This window comes from Molossus molossus, unplaced genomic scaffold (genome assembly GCF_014108415.1).
Source record: "Molossus molossus isolate mMolMol1 unplaced genomic scaffold, mMolMol1.p scaffold_m16_p_22, whole genome shotgun sequence".
Taxonomy (NCBI): domain Eukaryota; kingdom Metazoa; phylum Chordata; class Mammalia; order Chiroptera; family Molossidae; genus Molossus; species Molossus molossus.
The window spans coordinates 27,534,081-27,551,235 of record NW_023425358.1 but is presented as its reverse complement, the minus strand read 5'-3'; the positions used below and the strand labels follow the sequence as shown (position 1 = coordinate 27,551,235).

The 17,155-nt window shown below is 43.6% G+C and overlaps 1 protein-coding gene across 4 annotated transcripts in view; it reads left to right on the top strand.

Moving 5' to 3' along the window:
• Nucleotides 1–5,479: 5,479 nt before the first annotated feature.
• BICDL1 (BICD family like cargo adaptor 1) overlaps nucleotides 5,480–17,155 on the top strand; it is a 90,091-nt gene continuing 78,415 nt past the window's right edge. For 3 of the 4 annotated variants that reach the window (XM_036276273.1, XM_036276277.1, XM_036276276.1), the window contains exons 1-2: nucleotides 6,047–6,494; nucleotides 14,486–14,701. In XM_036276273.1, the coding sequence (XP_036132166.1) occupies nucleotides 6,066–6,494; nucleotides 14,486–14,701 (645 nt within the window). In that variant the 5' untranslated portion in view covers nucleotides 6,047–6,065. Of the gene's footprint in view, nucleotides 6,495–14,485; nucleotides 14,702–17,155 lie in introns of all 4 variants that reach the window. The other variant, XM_036276274.1, reaches the window with a different exon arrangement.

The following is a 17,155-nucleotide window of genomic DNA, read 5'->3' as shown; positions in this document are numbered from 1 at the left end:
GGCCATCAAGGTGAGAACCTAGAGATGAGGGTGAGGAGCTGCTGCAATATAGGTGGGACTGAGAAGGGGTTCCAGCGGGGTGAGCTGGGGCACCCTGATGGGTAGCAGAGAAAACACACTCCCATGCCAGGCAGAACAGTGTCCGCTACTGGCAGACGCTGGTGAGCACCAACCACTGAGGTTAATGTTTTTCCCTTAAACATCAAGTTCAGAATCACTAGGGGTATACACACCCCATTTTGCAAAATGGTGAATCAATTCATCTCCCAAAAGTATAAAATGTTTTTCGGTTACATTTGAGACAATCCTGAGACTTTTATGTTCCCACCACCAGTTCATAAACAAACTAGACAGCTTTCCAAAGTGCACACACATTTGTAATCGCTGAATATACGAACGATGAAAATGTGAAGGGGACACACGTATCAAGCGCAGAACTGCTTTATCACTCGTTTCGCCAGCTCCTCCGGTTTCTTCCATGCTTGACTTTTCAAAAACAAGTTTTCTGGAAAATGTTTTGTCTTTACACTTTCTACTTTATTGCCGATCAAGATGTTAAGAAAACAACTTGGGAAAATTCAACGAGTGTTGAAATAGGATTCCTTGGAAGGAAAATTTCATGTTTTGCCCTTCATGATGTAACAGCACTTATGTAGAAACCCATCCATAGTATGTTAAGATCAGTCATATCCAAGTTTAACCAGGATATCCAAGTTCAAAAGCAAAACGAATGCAAATATACTTAAAGGAATATATGAATGATAAAAATGTGAAGCGAGGCATAATTAAGAGTCAGTCAGACCTAAAAACACCAGCACCATAGTATCAAGTAGTACACATATTCAGGTTACCTCTTAGCATTTATAGGGTTATTGTGAGGATTAAATGAGATGTCATATAAAGGATTTAAGGAATGTAAAGCTAAATATATTTTAGCTAATATTATCCTAGTATGAAGCAGAACCAACTAAACAATAAGCGTTGCTTTGATGAGTTTTAAATCCTGGCACTAATATCCATGTAGGCAGGTACTTATTTATTCTTCTTAGCTCAAAGCTGTCCTGTGGTTTACCTTCTCCTGAAAGTCCCAAATACCCTTTCATGAGGTCTACAAAGTAAACATGATTTTCATAATCATTGCAATGATAGTAATTCTAATTTGTTTTTTGGTTAATTCTCACCGGAGGATATACTTCCGATGATCTTTTCAGACAGAATGGGAGGGAGGGGGAGAGAAAGAGAGAGAGAGAGAGAGAGAGAGAGAGAGAGAGAGAGAGAAACATCGATGAGAGAGACACATTGATTAGTTGCCTCCTACATGACCCCAATGGAGCTGGGGATTGAACCAGCAACCCAGGCACACACCCCTGACCAGGAGTTGAACCCATGACCCTTCAGTCCACAGGCTGACACTCTAACTACTGAGCCAAATTGGCCAGGACAGTCGTAATTCTAATTTTATTAATAATAGTAATAATTCATTTTACAATAACACTAATGGCCTAACACTACTTTGATTTTTCACTGTGTTGACATTTGCACTGATGGTGCCAAAGCAATGGTGAGTAACACTACTGAAACCTTAGCACAAATCAAGATAGCGGGACCAATGTGTATTGGTGGACATGTTATTCTTCACTACCATGTGCTTATGAGAGGAAAAAATAAATAAAGCTAGTTTCACTTGACAATGTGCCTAGCCCTGGCCAGTTTGGCTCACTGGTTAGAGCATTGGCCCGTGGACCGAAGAGTCATGGGTTCAATTCTGGACAAGGGCACATACGTCAGTTGTGATTTGTTCCTGGCCCTGGTCGGGTTGTGTGGGAGGCAACCAGTCCATGTGTCTCTCTCATGTGATGTTTCTCTCTCTCTCCCCTCCCTCCCACTCTATCTGATGATAGAAAAAATATCCTCAGGTGAGGATTAAAAAAAAAAAAGGAATGTGCCCGATCCCTGGCCAGGTGGCTCAGTTGATTAGAGCATCACCCCCTACACCAAAAGGTTGCAGGTTCAATTCCCTAGGGCACATAAGGGAGGCAACCAATTGATGTTCTTCTCTCACATCAATGTTTCTCTCTCTCTCTTCCTTCCTTTCTCTCTAAAAAAATCGAATGAAAAAAAAGAATGTGCCTGATGATAACAGTATTTTTACTAAATCCTGACCTTTCAGTACACATCTTTTTAATATTCCATGTGATGGAATGAGAAGCACCCACAATGCACTTCTGCTGCACAGCTAAGTACAATGGACATCTTGAGAGAAAGCGTTTATACCACCACTTGAGTTATGAGCTGAATTAGCCATGGTTTCCATGGAACACTATTTTTACTGAAGAATGACTAACAAACTATGGTATTCAGATTTGAGTATTTGGCAGACATTTTTCTCAAAAATTAATGAAGCAAGTCTGTCACTTTATGGAAAACAATGACGATATTGTTACCAATGATAAAATTGGAACTTTTAAGTGGAAATAAACATTTTGGAAAACTCATATTCACCTCAGTGAGTTTGATAGTTTGCCAATAATTAAAGGCTTTTCTGATGAGATCAGTGGTGACATTAATGAATGTGATTTTTTAAATACAGTGTAATGACATGTGACAATATTTGATAGATCTGACCAATACATGCTGTTACAGAATTAATCATGGGTAAAAAATCCATTCAAGGTGGAAGACAGATCAATGGATTTCCTTGATATGGTTTTAGATTCCACACTACAATTAATCTTTAAGAAACTATTACTTGTCGAGTTTTGGTGTAATATCAAAGAAAAATACAGTACCCATAATGACTTCAAAAAGGTTAAAATATTTTAAAATATTTTTTCTTTCCTAACCACATCTTTGTGAGACCAGATTTTTTGTTGTTGTTGATCCTCACCCAAGGGCATTTTTCCATTGATTTTTTAAGATACAGTGGAAGGGAGGGAGGAGGAGAGAAAGAGAGAGAGACATATGGATTGGCCCACACCACCCCAACCAGGGCCAGGGATGGAAACTGCAACCCAGGTATATGCCCTTGACCAGGAATCAAACCCTTTGGTCCAAGAGAGCCTTTTTGGCCCAAGGGCCGATGCTCTAACCACTGAGCAAAAACAGCCAGGGCATGAGACTAGATTTTCTTTATATATTTCAATCAAAACATTACTACATTGAATGGAGAAGCAGATATCAAAATCCAGTTTTCTATTAAACCAAACATTGAAGAGATTTGCAAAAAGGAAAAATAATGCCACTCCTCTCAATCATTTTTTAAAAATCTGGGAATACATAGTGATGTTTAACTAAAACACATGATGTTAATATATAATAGGTTTATTATAAGTATTTTAAATAAAGTAATAAATATTTTGTCAGCTATTTTTTAATATGGCAAATATCAATATCTAACCTTATCCAAACTAAAGGTTTTTGAGATATTCAATAACTAAAGAGTATAAAGAGGTTCTAAGTCCAAAAAGTATAAGAACCACTATTCTAAATAGTTCTCCAAACTTGGGATGGTCTCCTTTGACCATTCACAGGAAGACAGTGCTTAGGGCAAACTTATACAGTAGAAAATGATCACTTCCTAGTCAGGTTAGGCAGTGGAATATTGTGAGGAAGGATCTCTTTGGCAGCTAGCTAGCACTGTGATAGTTCATTCTCCCAGTAACAGGTAAGTCTAATGGTACAATAGGACCACTGAATTCAAGAAAGGCAGGTCAAAGACCTTTTTGGAATGATGGGCTGCAAATCTGGGTCAAGGAAAAACAAATAACTGAAACCCCTTTTGATCATAAACAGATTAGGGAGAAACCTGCCCTTTCCCGGGCAAAAAAGACAAAAGGGAATTGCTATTGGATCTCACCATGGGCCCACGATTCTGCTCAAGAGGGCATAATAAAGGTGTTAAACCCTGTTGCTGGAATGGTGTGTGGTCAACTTCCAAAATTTAGCTCTCAGACTGATGTCGGAACCCCTCCATTGTCTGTCTCCTTTCCAATCAACAGGTGAACCAAGGCAGCCCTAAAGGCTCAAGTCCTTTCAGATTCTCACCTTCAGTTTGAGGGTAGAAAGTGGTGTATATATCTGAATATTGGTAGGCTCTGAATTTAATAAGGAATAAAAGCCACGAGAAACCGTTTGACCCCATTTCAGCCTCTTGTCCTGAAATTTCCATCTCACTGTGATGAAAAGAATCAATGTGTGATCTAACTAAAAAAAAAAAAGGGTTCTTGTCTAAGAGGAAAGGGAAAGAATAGGGGCCAATTCTAGCTTCAGAAAGGATGGTTTCTGAAAATAGGAGACTGAGCATCACCAATGAGGTCAGAGCAAGAACTGACTGGAATCACCCAAGTAGGCTCTTTAATTCTTCTTCTGATCACGGCAGGAAGCTTCCCGAATACCACCTTCTGTTTAGACATAGGCCCTCTTGGTCACAAATGACCACTTATCTTCCTCAAGACTTCTCCTATGTGAAGAAAGAAAAGAGTAATAATTTACCTGAACCCTGGAGTCAGCCTGTCTGGATCTTACCCTGTTGTAATGATCTGGGCGGATGACTCCATCCGTCCAGGCCTCAGAGTCCTCCTCTGTAAAATGGAAAGAGTGATAATGCTCCCGTCATCGGGTTCTTCTGAGGATCAGCCAAGATAATTAATGCGTGTAAACCACTTAACACCAGACTTGTCACCTACTAAGTGCTTAATAAACAGAAGTTATTATTAGGGATATTTATTTGCTCCATATTCTGCTCTGTGAACAGTGTTTTTCATTAGTTCTCAGTATAACTCCTTTTTTTCAGGGCTATTATTTCTGAGGTTCTGGTCCCTTATATCCCTGAGTCATCATCATTAAGATGCCGGGTTTCTGAAATCATCCCTTCTACTGCTCTCTAGGGCTCCCTCTCCCGACTGCTTAGCTCTCGTGGGGGCCCAGACCTAAATTCTGTGACTACGAGTCTCTCTGGGCTGGGCCACCTGTCTTAGAGGAATGTCCCTAGTCCCCTTGGAGACCACCAAGGAGGCGGCGACAACACTGAGCCTCCTCGGACTGTGAGATAAGCCGCAGCCCAGAAGTGGGAGCGAGGCGGGGGCGAGTCTCTGCTGCGCGTGGGGAGAGGGCGGGGCTCCGAGGTAGGAGCGAGGCCACACCCCGAAGGTGCGAGCTGGGGGCGGGGCCACACCCCGAGGAGGACCCGAGGCCCGGGGCGTGGTGGCTCCCCGGAGCCGATAGGAGCCTTAGGGATGCGCCAGCCGCCTCCACTGGTGGCGCGCGCCGTCACCTCGGTGCGTGAGGCAGCGCAGGGGTTAAGGCCGCCGGCGCCACCTGGGCGCCGCTGAGCAGACCCGAGAGCCAGCGAATCCCGCGCGGGCGCGGCGAACAGGTGCCCGCGCGCGTCAGGCGCCGGCAGGGGGCGGGGAGAGGGGCGCGGCCGGAAGCCCGGTGGTGCGGCCGCCGGTGAGCTCGAGCGGCCCAGGAAGGCAGGAAGGAGCTCGCCGGGCTGCGCGGCGCACGATGTGGAGCCGCCGCTTGGGCGCCCGCAGCAGCCGCCGCCGCCGCCGCTGCTGGGGCTGCCGCCGAGCCGAGGGACATGGAGCGCGGCTGCAGAGAGTGGCCGCGGGCAGCAGCAGCAGCGAGCATCGAAGCGACAGCGGAGCGCAGCCCGCCCGGTGAAGCGCTGCCCGGCCGGTGGCGGCAGCGGCGGCAGCAGCAACAGCAACAGCAACAGCAACAGGGCGGCTGAAAAGCCGGCGGCGCCTTTCCTCCCTGCAGCCTCCCCTCTCGCCTCGCGGCCCGTCCGTCCGTCTTCCTCTCCTCGGCCTTCCCTTGGCCACCCCCTCCTCCTCCGCGGCGCGCGCCGAGCAGCTGAGCCCGGGGGCGGAGGGAGGGGGCGCGTGCCGCCGGCTTGGGGGAGGGGCAGGCCGGCGCGCGCCGCGCCCAGGACTCGCGGGGACCCGGGGGGCGCGTGCCGCGGCGCGAGGCGAGGCGCGGGGCGGTGCGGCGGGGCCCCTCCCCCCTGCAGCCTGGCGCGCGCCGGCCGGGCCGCACCGCTGCGGGCTCCGCGCGCGCGGGCCATGTCCGCCTTCTGCCTGGGCTTGGCCGGCCGCGCTTCAGCACCCGCCGAGCCGGACAGCGCCTGCTGCATGGAGCTACCCGCCGGGGCCACGGACGCAGTCGGGAGTCCAGCCGCCGCCGCCCTGGTCTCCTTCCCCGGGGGCCCTGGGGAGCTAGAACTGGCGTTAGAGGAGGAGCTGGCGCTGCTGGCAGCCGGGGAACGGCCGTCCGACCCCGGAGAGCATCCTCCGGCCGAGCCCGGGCCTCCGGCCGAGGCGGCCGGACTGCTGCCACTGCCCGCCCAGGACCCCGAGCTGCTGTCGGTGATCCGTCAGAAGGAGAAGGATCTAGTGTTGGCGGCCCGGCTGGGCAAGGCACTGCTCGAGAAGAATCAGGACATGAGCCGGCAGTACGAACAAATGCACAAGGAGCTGACAGACAAACTGGAGGTGAGTTAGTCCCCTCTAGGGTAGGTGGGAAGTAAGGGGAGCCCAGGCACCAGCCAGGCCCTGGGCAGCTTCGGGAGCCACTCACCCACTCCACCCCTTCCTTGCTCACCCTACCTCCCTGGAAACCCCCTGGAAGGGTGGGGTGGGGGTAGGATGGAGGGTTTCAGATCATCAGACCTGGGCATCTATTGAATACACCTGCTTTTCCCACCCTGTTCACAACAAATGAGTTCATGCACAGCTCCAGTCGCTGTGGACCATTCTATCTATGTACTGTACACAGCATCTAAAATAGAGCTTACAGTATGACTAATTTATACAGCACTGAGGTGATGTCTGCACACAGGGACATGAGAAAGGGGAAGCATTTAAAATATGCTTCAGGTTTTCAGAGAAAGAGTTAATCTCTAATCAGGGTGTTAGCCTAAAGCTTTCCAGTTTGGGCATTAAGGCCTCCAGATGCCCTTGTCTTAACTTCCTGGCAGCTCAGAGTTGTGGGAAACAAGTGCCCCTAAAGGAGCTTTATATAGCCTTCAAATACTCGGGGATTAGGAAGTGTGGTTCCATTGCAGTCAGGCAAGCCTAGGCTCAGCATGTGACCCTTGGTAGTGGATTTAATTTGGACCTAAGTATTTACGTGCATTTAAACAGTACTTTTCTGTGTTCCGGGTCTTACACATGCAATTGCATGGCCAAATAGGAGAACCATATTGCTTCAACTATTGTTAATAAATACCCCTTAACGTAACGGTAAGATTTCTGCCATTTCTTGCTCTTTAACTAGAAAAGGGTTTTGAAAGTGGTATGGAACACCAGTATTTCTAAACATCAGAGAGATTTAAAAAGGGGAGGCATCTGTGGCAGTGGAAACAAGCTTATCTTTTTTCTACCTGTGCATTTACTATTGTTACCTGCTTTGGTTGCAACCAGATTTTTTTTTTTTTAAGTTACAAGAGAATAGTACAGTCCTGAATGAGGTCTGAAACTGACCCTAGTCTGGTTCCGTATCTTTGCTACTGGTTGAACAGTCAGAATGTAGATTCAGAAACTTTTCTGAATAATAAGATTTAAGTGTGTCTGTAGTCCAATAATATATCAAAAGTAAATCAGGGAGAAAAAAAGGAAACCAATGAGTGTCCTGTAGTTCAGTTGGCCTGTTAACTAGGTCTGCCAGTCGATGAACTCCTGAGATACCTCTCTGAAAAGTGGTTTGTGAAACCTATAGGTAGACTGCCAAAAAGCAACCCAATGAATTGAATTGTTTAATTTTCACTTGAAGTAGAGGTCTACAAATAAAAGAGTGTCTTTTTTTAAAACAGATTTGATTACACGGCTCTATATAGAAGTACTACTGCAGAGATTTATACTTGATTTGAAATTCCTTCAGTAAGGGACTTGATTGAAGAGACAGCAGACTTGAAAGGAACATCATATCAGTCAGTCTGATGAGTGGTAGATTTCAGAGTAATCCTGAGTGTGCAGTTACACACACACACACACATCCTGGATTCTAATGTGGAGCCTTTATACATTTCTTCAACAAAAGAGAAAGATTCAAAAATTTAGTAACAAGAAAGGTTCTGTTGTAAGAGAATAAATTACCTTTGACTTTATAAAATAGTTTAAGCTCTTGAACTGTTTTTTTTAAATCATCACTCCACTGCAGGTCAGCCTATGAACTCTAGTTACATTTCTGGAGGTTGGCTGTACAACAGTGTGAATGTACTTAATGCTACTGAACTGTACACTTAAAAATTAAGATGGTAAATTTTATGTTACGTGTACTGTAGTCCCCTCTTATCTGAGGACGATATTTCCAGACCCTTAGTTGATGCCTGAAACCACAGATAGTATTGAACCTCATATATTCTATGTTTTTTCCTATACATACATACCTACCTATGATAAAGTTTAATTTGTGAATTAGGCACAGTAAGAGATTAACAATAACTAATAATAAAATTGAACAATTAACTTGAGCACTTTCATCTTTTCACTTATAGAAAATACTTTATAGCTTCTCCAAATTGCCAGCATCACTACTCTTGTGCTTTGGGGTCATTATGAAGTCACAATAAGGGTCACTTGAACATGAGCACTGCAGTACCAAGACAATCGATCTGATAACCCAGAGGGCTACTGAGTGACTAACTGGCAGGGTGTGTACACAGCATGGGTACGCTGGACAAAGGGATGATTCACTTCCTGGGCAGGATGGAGTGGGAGGGTTCGAGATTCATCACGTTGCTCAGATAGGCGCAAAATTTAAAACTTGTGAATTGTTTATTTCTGGAATTATCCATTTGATATTTTTGGACCAAGGTTGACCCTGGGTAATTGAAACTGTGGAAATCAGAACTGCAGATAAGGTGGGGGATGCTGTACTTTACCACAATTTAAAAAATAACATTTTTTAAAAACCCAATATTGAGCCCTGGCTGGTTTGGCTCAGCGGTTAGAGCGTCGGCCTGCGGTACAGAGAGGCCCGGGTTCGGTTCCCGCTAAGGGCACGTACCTCGGTTGCAGTTTGTCCCCGGCCCTGGTCGGTCGTGCGGGTGGCAGCCACTTGATGTGTCCCTTTCATGTTGATGTCTGTCTCTCTCTCTTTCTCTCTCTCTCTCTCTCTCTCCCTCCCTCCCTTTTTCTCCCTCCCATTGTAACTGAACAAAAAATGGAGAAATGTCCTCGGGTGAGGATAAAAAAAATAGAAATAAAAAATAAAAAAAAATAAAAAGGAAACCAAGGACCAGAGAGAGAGAGAGAGAGAGAGAGACTGTAGACCCCAAGAAGGCAGGCACTAGATCAGTCTTTTTTTTTTTTTAATCCTCGCTCAAGGATACATTTCATTGATTTGAGAGAGAGAAACATTGGTGTGAGAGAAACATCCATTGGTTGCCTCTGTATGTGCCCAACTGGGGCTTGAACCTGAAACCCAGGCATGTGCCTTGATGGGAAATTGAACCTTCAACCTCTTTGGTGTACAGGACAATGCTCCAACCAACTGAGCCACACTGGCCAGGATTTTAGTACTGTTTTTTTAAGAGGGCAAAAAAAGTGAGATGAAAATTATTACATAATGGGACTCAGTAGTAGATTTAGGGAAGCAAACCTAGGGAAGGGATCCTTATTTGCATTCAGTGCTTGGTCCACTTAAAAAAAAAAATATATTTTTGCCCATTTGGTGTGGCTCAGTGGATTGAGCATCGTCCCATGGACTGAGAGGTCCTGATTCAATTTCTGGTCAGGGCACATGCCCAGATTGGGGGCTCAATCCCCAGGAGAGGGCATGCAGGAGGCAGCCGATCAATGTTTCTCTCTCACATCAATGTTTCCATCTCTCCTTTCCTCTCTCGCTAACAAAAATCAATAAAAACATATTAAAAAATAAATAAAATAAAAGAGTATTTTTTCTTTGTATTTTTAAGAATCATAGCCTGTACTTGCAAGAATGATGTTGCTTTTTCAGTTCGTTGCAGAAATCCATTTCTGTGACAACCAATTTTAGGTAAGCTAATGATATTAGCTTTGGTTTTTTCAGAGTTTTAAATAAACTTTATTTTTATAGAGTAGTTTTAGGTTTTCAGAAAAATTGGAAAGATGGTGCAAAGAGTTTCCATATGCCCTGTACCGAGTTTCCTCTATTACTGACATCTTACATTAGTATATATGATATGGTACACTTGCCTTAATTAGGAAGCTAGTACTGATATGTTGTTATTAACTGAAGTCCTTAGTTTATTCAAGTTTCCTTAGCCTTTACCTAATGTCTGTTTCTGTTCCAGGATTTCATCCAGGGTACCACATTGCATTTAGTTTTCGTATCTTAGTCTCTTCTTTGCTGTGACAGTTTCTTAGACTTTCCTTTATATATATATTATATACATATATTTATTATTAATTGATTTGTTTAGAGAAAGAGGAAAGGTGTTGGGGGACAGGGGAGAAAGAGAAACATGGATTTGTTGTTCCACTTACTCATGCATTCATTGGTTGATTCTAGCATGTGCCCTGACGGGGAATCGAACCCACAACATTGGTGTATCAGGGCAGCATTTACCAACTGAACTACCCAGCCTGGGTGACTTTCCTTGTTTTTGATGACCTTGACAGTTTTGTTTTGTTTTTAATTTTTTTTTTCCTCTATTGATTTTTAGAGAGAAGAAGGGAGAGAGAGAGAGTTAGAAACAATGATGAGAGAGAACATCGATCGGCCGCCTCCTGCATGCCTCCCACTGGGGACTGGGCCCACAACCTGGGCAGATGCCCTGACTGGGAATCAAACTGGCAACCTCTTGGTACATGGGTTGACACTCAACCACTGAGCCACACCAGCCGGGCGACAGTTTTGATAATAATTTTTTTCCTCTTTTTCTCTTTATAGAGGTATAATTGACACATTATATTAGTTTCAGGTATAGATACTAACTTTTAAGATACCACATAGCCCCAAGAAAAAAGGAATAACACTTGCTGATAGTTCTGCCTAGAGTTTACTGGTTAATTTCGCACTTAAATGAAAATATAATTTTAAAAGAAACCTTTCTTTTTTCAGAGTAGATATAAGGCTAAATTCTGTGTATTTATTAATAGAAAGGTCTTGAGCCCCCCCCCCCCAAGTGTTGGGAATCCTGAATTAGGATGTTTGTCACATGTCCAAAGAAATATGCGGACAGAACAGATTGATCAGCACCACCTGCCCTCTCCCCTCCCCACTAGTGCATCGGATTGTTTGAGTGGCTCAGTTGGGCTATTCACTAACAGCTGTTTGCTGAATATTTTTAAGTCTCTCTGTTCTTTTAGAACACAAGCCTAATTTATCCGGCCTCTCAGTAACACTGTGCTTACTGAGTTCTTGCTGTTGCCTTCTGTTCAATATTTTTTATTTTGGAAAAACTCAATAAAACCAAGAATCACAATTTCACAATTTTAGGATTGCAGTCAGCATTTGTTTCTGCATTCCATCTTTCTGAAGTGTCTGCGGCGACTAAAACGTTCTCCTTTTGGAAGTTCAGCAACATGAGGGAAGCATAGATGGAGCAGAAAACTCTCCTGCTGCTGAGTAGAAGTCCCTCCCATGACGTTCCTTTCTCCACATGCTCCGAACTGGGGCTGTATCAAGTATAACTGCAATGTGACTTTTTCAACAAATATACTAGCGTGGCTGTATCCAAATGAGTTGTCCCCTTGAAGTGATCAACTTGGGAGGCTGTACTCATATTTCAGTATTTATGAACAAAGCACCTTTGCTAGTGTGCTCAGAATTTTAATTTTGAATCACTATTTTTATCTTTTGGCACATTATTTGGACTTTTCTGAAATGGTAAACTTTGGACTTTGAGAAACATTCACAAATCACCCAGAGCACACTAAGGGGAATAAGATGTCAGGATGAAATGAGATCATCTCTGATGTGGTAAAAGGGGACTGCTTTTCTTGCATAACTATACACTGGTCCTTAAGGCTTTCCAAAAGAAGCATTCCAAAAAGTATTTGAAAAGAGATCTTGAATGGAATAAGAGCCTAGCTTCCCAAGGTGAAGAGATGACTGAGTATTCTGGAGGAGAAGATTCATACCCTCCTGTTAGCCTGTTGAAGTAATGTCATGCTTGATGTCAACCTTCAGTACATAAGCATTTCCTATAGAACTTGGATGGATGGATGGATGGATGGATGGATGGATGGATGGATGGATGGATGGATGCCTAGGCCTTATCCCGTTCTTAACTGGATCACAATCTTTGGAATAGGGGTTCAGGTGGGTATATTTTGGACAGTTGTACCAGAGCTTTTCTGAGAGTACCAGAAGTTGAGGGCCATTGCTTTAGGTATAGATTTGGCTCTTTTATACATACTGTGCTTTGAAGTAGGGAACATACTTACCTCTGAAAAGAGGCATTTGTATTTATCTCTCAGAAACAAAAAGATGTTCTTTCCTTCAACCCCAAAGGATCTTTTTCTGTCGAGCTGCTACTTCAGACCGTTAATACTTCTCCTGCATACCATGTGTCACATACAATTTATTACTTGGGTCAGCCTCTTCCACTAGAATAAGAACTCCATACCACCCAGCCAGTGTGGCTCAGTGGTTGAGCGTCGACCCACGCACCAAGAGTTGGCCAGTTGGATTCCCGGTCAGGGCACATGCCCAGGTTGTGGGCCCGATCCCCAGCGGGGGAGATCCAGGAGGTGGCCAGTCAATGTCCTCTCTCATCGATGTTTCCATTTCTCTCTTCCTTCCTCTCTCTCTCAAATCAATAAAGAAAAAAAATTAAAAAACAAAAACAAAAAACTCCATACAGGCAAGGACCTTGTCTGTTTTGTTCATCACCATGTTCCCAGCATGGTGGCTGGCTCATAGTAGGCACCTGGAATGAATGAATGAATCAGGAGTAAATATGCAAGGCTAATAGGCCATGATTTAAAGTAGGACTGAACCTGAACTTGCCTTAATGATTTTGAAATACGGTGCTAGATATAGCAACAAATATTTATTGAGTTGTGATTTAGAGCACTAAATGGAGTACGTGACTGAGACACAAATCCCAGCTCTGTCATTTACTAGTATTGACCTTGAGCGTATTACTTAACCTCTTCTGTTGCTTCATTTGTAAGAAAAGATCATCTGAAGGATCTCTGGAGTTCTTTCCATCTCTGAAAAGTCTGTGATTCTAAGTGCCTTGTATTATGCCAGTCGTAAAAGATGATTTAAACAGAGGCCTTCTTTTTTTTTTTTTCCCCCTCATCCAAGGATATTTTTCCATTTATTTTCAGATAGAATGGGAGGGAGGGAGGGAGGGAGGGAGTGTGTATGTGGGGAGAGAGAGAGAGAGAGAGGGAGACATTGATAGGCTGACACAACCCTGACCAGGGCTGGGGATCGAACTGCAACCTAGGTATGTGCTCTTGACTGAATCGAACCCTCGACTCTTTGGTCCATGGGCTGACGCTCTAACCACTGAGCAAAACCTGCCAGGGCTCAATAGAAGCCTTTTTTTTATCCTCACCCGAGAACATTTTTCCATTTTTTGTTCAGACAGAGTGGGAAGAAGAGAGAGAGAGAAACATTGACGTGAAAGGGACACATCAAGTGGTTGCCACCCACACGACCCAACCAGGGCTGGGGACAAACTGCAACTGAGGTACATGCTCAGTTGGTGGGAAATGAACCCAGGTCTCTCTGGACCGCAGGCTGACGCTCCAACCGCTGAGCCAAACCGGCCAGGGCTCAACAGAAGCCTTTTTTAGGGAGTCATTTTAAGTTGTTTAAATGTATAGTTCACCAATTAATTAAATGACTTGTTAAATTTGAAGTGAATGCCTAAGTTTAGAACCCTGTGCCCAAGGACAAGGATAAACATGATAAGTATTTCCAATAGCAATGGTATTCTCTTGATGAAACCAACTCCTTTTCTACTCTGGAAGACAGGGATATTTTCGTGGCTGTGAAATGGGCGACTTTTCCCAAGTGGCAGTGTTCTGTTGTACTGACTAATTGGGAAAAAGAAAAGTTAAGAGAGGCCCTGGCCGAGTAGCTCAGTTGGTTAGAGCATCGTCCAGATACAGGGTTGTGGGTTCAGTTACTGGTCAGGGCACATACACGACTCAACCAATGAATACATGAATAAGGGGAACAACAAATCGATGTTTCTCTTTCTCTCTCAAATCAATAAACAACAACAAAAAATTAGGAGTCTGCAAAGAGAAAAAAATGGAAGGCTGTGGAATTTTTTTAAAAATATGCTTTTATTGATTTTTTAGAGAGAGAGAAAGGGAAAGAGAGATAGCAACATCAGTGTGAGAGGTACATCCATCAGCTGCCTCCTGCACAAACCCCTACTGGGGATCGAGCCGGAACCCCGGGCATGTGCCCTGATGGGGAATTGAACCGGGACCTCTCAGTCTGTGGGATGATGCTCAGTCCACTGAGCCACACTGGCTGGGCAAGGCTGTGGAATTTTTAAGTTTTTAAATCCTCTTCACTTTTTACCCAGCACTTAGAACAAGAGAAACACGAACTAAGAAGACGATTTGAGAACCGAGAAGGAGAGTGGGAAGGGCGTGTGTCTGAGCTGGAGAGTGATGTGAAACAGCTTCAGGACGAGTTGGAGAGGCAGCAGGTTCATCTACGGGAGGCAGATCGAGAAAAAACTCGGGCTGTCCAGGAGTTATCGGAACAGAACCAAAGGTTATTGGATCAACTCAGCAGGGTGAGTCACAAGTTAAGAAATGATGGTATAAAATACTAAACATTGAAACAGAGCTTCTGTATAATGTCAATTATGTACATAGTAAAAGTAAGTCTCATTTTTGTTGCTTTTGGTGTTATAGCAACAAGTTAAATATCTCTCACCTACAAGGATTTTAGCTGTGCTGAACTGTGGGACCCTTGCCTGTCATTAGCCAGCTATGAGGCTTTAACAGTCACTTAACTTAGGAGTTTTCTTTTTAAAATGAGAGTTGTGCTTAATGATTTCTGACATCCCTTATAGCTCTAAAAGTCTGTGATTCCTTTGCCTTCAGAAAGCCTGTCACAGGTAAAATTATGTTAATGCATTTAGTTCAAATATTAAATGGTGCCTGCCATCTTTAAACTGAAAAGCTTAGCGAAACTGTCTAGAGCAAATGATTCTTATTGATGTTACATTTGTGAATGTACATTCCTTCGTATTATTTAAACACAAAAGGAGATATGTGCATCTGTATTTAAAATTTGTTCTCTTTCTTCCCACATTATGTAAAAAGTCTTTACTTGTACCTTTATAGGGTGGTGTCATGAAAGAATTAATTAACCAAGGTCAGGACTATAAAATCATTGCAAAGAAAGAATTTGAGGGCTGAATAGGTGGAAATCTAATTTAAATACTGAACATACCTTTCTAACAAATGCAGGAATGTTGTTAATGCTCCAGTCTCTAAACCCACCCACTTTTGAATCAAGAGCTAGATTTACTAGTGTACCTTAATCCATCTTGTGTGTTGAAAATAAAATTAACTCCTTAGCCAAAGGAAAAAAGAACTACTCTAATCTCATCTCTAAGCACTAATATTCTCATGAGTGCACTGCCCTGGTCTGCATGGTTAGCATTTGGTGCTTAGGTCTTTGGGAAAGGCTTAGCTAGAGCGGCATATGGTAACTTCTTGGTGTTTCCACTGATTTGATAGTTAACACTGTATGAAGTTATTTCACCAGTCACAGTTGCTTCTAGTGGGTATTCTGAGACTAGTTAAAGCCTTCATGCCTCACAGGGATGTGTGAAGTTAATAGAGAAAGGGAGAGGAAGGAGAGGTAGAGGTGAGAATGGAAGCGTCGGGGAGGGGAGAAAAGAAGGAAGGAAGGGAAGGAGAGAAAGAGAGAGATGCATTCCTATCAGAATGTATCTGCTATGAAATATCAGAATGTATCTGAAAGATGGCCCTGGCCAGGTGGCTCAGTTGGTTGGAGTGTCCTCTCAGTGTGCCCGGGTTGTGGGTTTGATCCCCCATCAGGGTACTTACAAGAATCAACCAGTGAATGGGTAGGTGGGTGGAGCAGTAAATCAGTGTTTCTCTTTCTCTCTCTCTCAAATAAATAAATAATTAAAAAAAATAAAATATATGTGAAAGGTGAGAATTCAAGTGATAGATCTAAAGATCTTACCTGCAGGTTTCCTAGCTCAGGAATCAAACCACCATTTGATTGGCTGGAAGGGAAGAGTGGGCTGTTCTTCAGGAAGTCATTCACAGGGCCAGCTCGGAAACAGCATTTCTGGCTCAGTTCAAAAACCGTTTTTAACAACGGGGAAGGGAATTTCTAACCTTATAAGACTATAGTTTTTTAAGTCTTCATTCATTATTCGTTCAAGATTAAACTAACCCGATAGGCCTTGCCACGTTGACTTATTTGTTCGAAAACATTCATTTCATACTTACAAGTGTTTTTTTTTATGGAGATTTAGGAAAGGAATACAACAAACCAGAATAACTAAAGGGGAAATTATTTCTTGAGGGCTAATTCATGTTATGAAAGAACTCTGCTTTCTGATCTGGGGAAAGGTAGATGGCCAAGAGAGATGAAGGGAGAAAGCCAACATTAGCGTGACATAGCAAAAGAGCCCAGAGCTGTGACTTTAGATGTTTCTCATTAGCTGGCGACCTTGTTTGTACCTCACTTTCCTTGTCCTTAAAATGGGGGTAAAAATGTGTACCGCACGCAGGTACTGGTGACATGAAAATAAGATCACGTGTTTCTGTGAAGCAGCATGTGAGGTCAGGATTTGTTTCGGCGTGGATGGTTCTTTGACCGAAGCGGTGTCTTTATCGTTCAGGTTCCTTTGCCTAATTTCTCTGTTGAAATCCCTGATAAGCAGCTCCCAAAAGAATATAGGAGGGTAGCATTTCCACTCGATCTAGATTCTTCTTATCCTCTCTGGCCTTGAATGTAGGCCCTTGGTGAGTTTAGTGGCCTTTTTTCCCCTTTTCTCTTTTTAAGCAGGACAATTCCCTGGGGTTTCCATCAGTGGCCAGTTTAGAGTGCATTACATTTTCATTTTATTAACCGGGTATTCAGGAGCTTGAGGCGCCGAGTGGTACTTTGAAATGAATTAAGATTCTCCTAGGACAAGAAAACAACCAGCAGAAGTAATAGAAGGCCGTGCTTTTCTTACAATGTGTATAATGTGTTT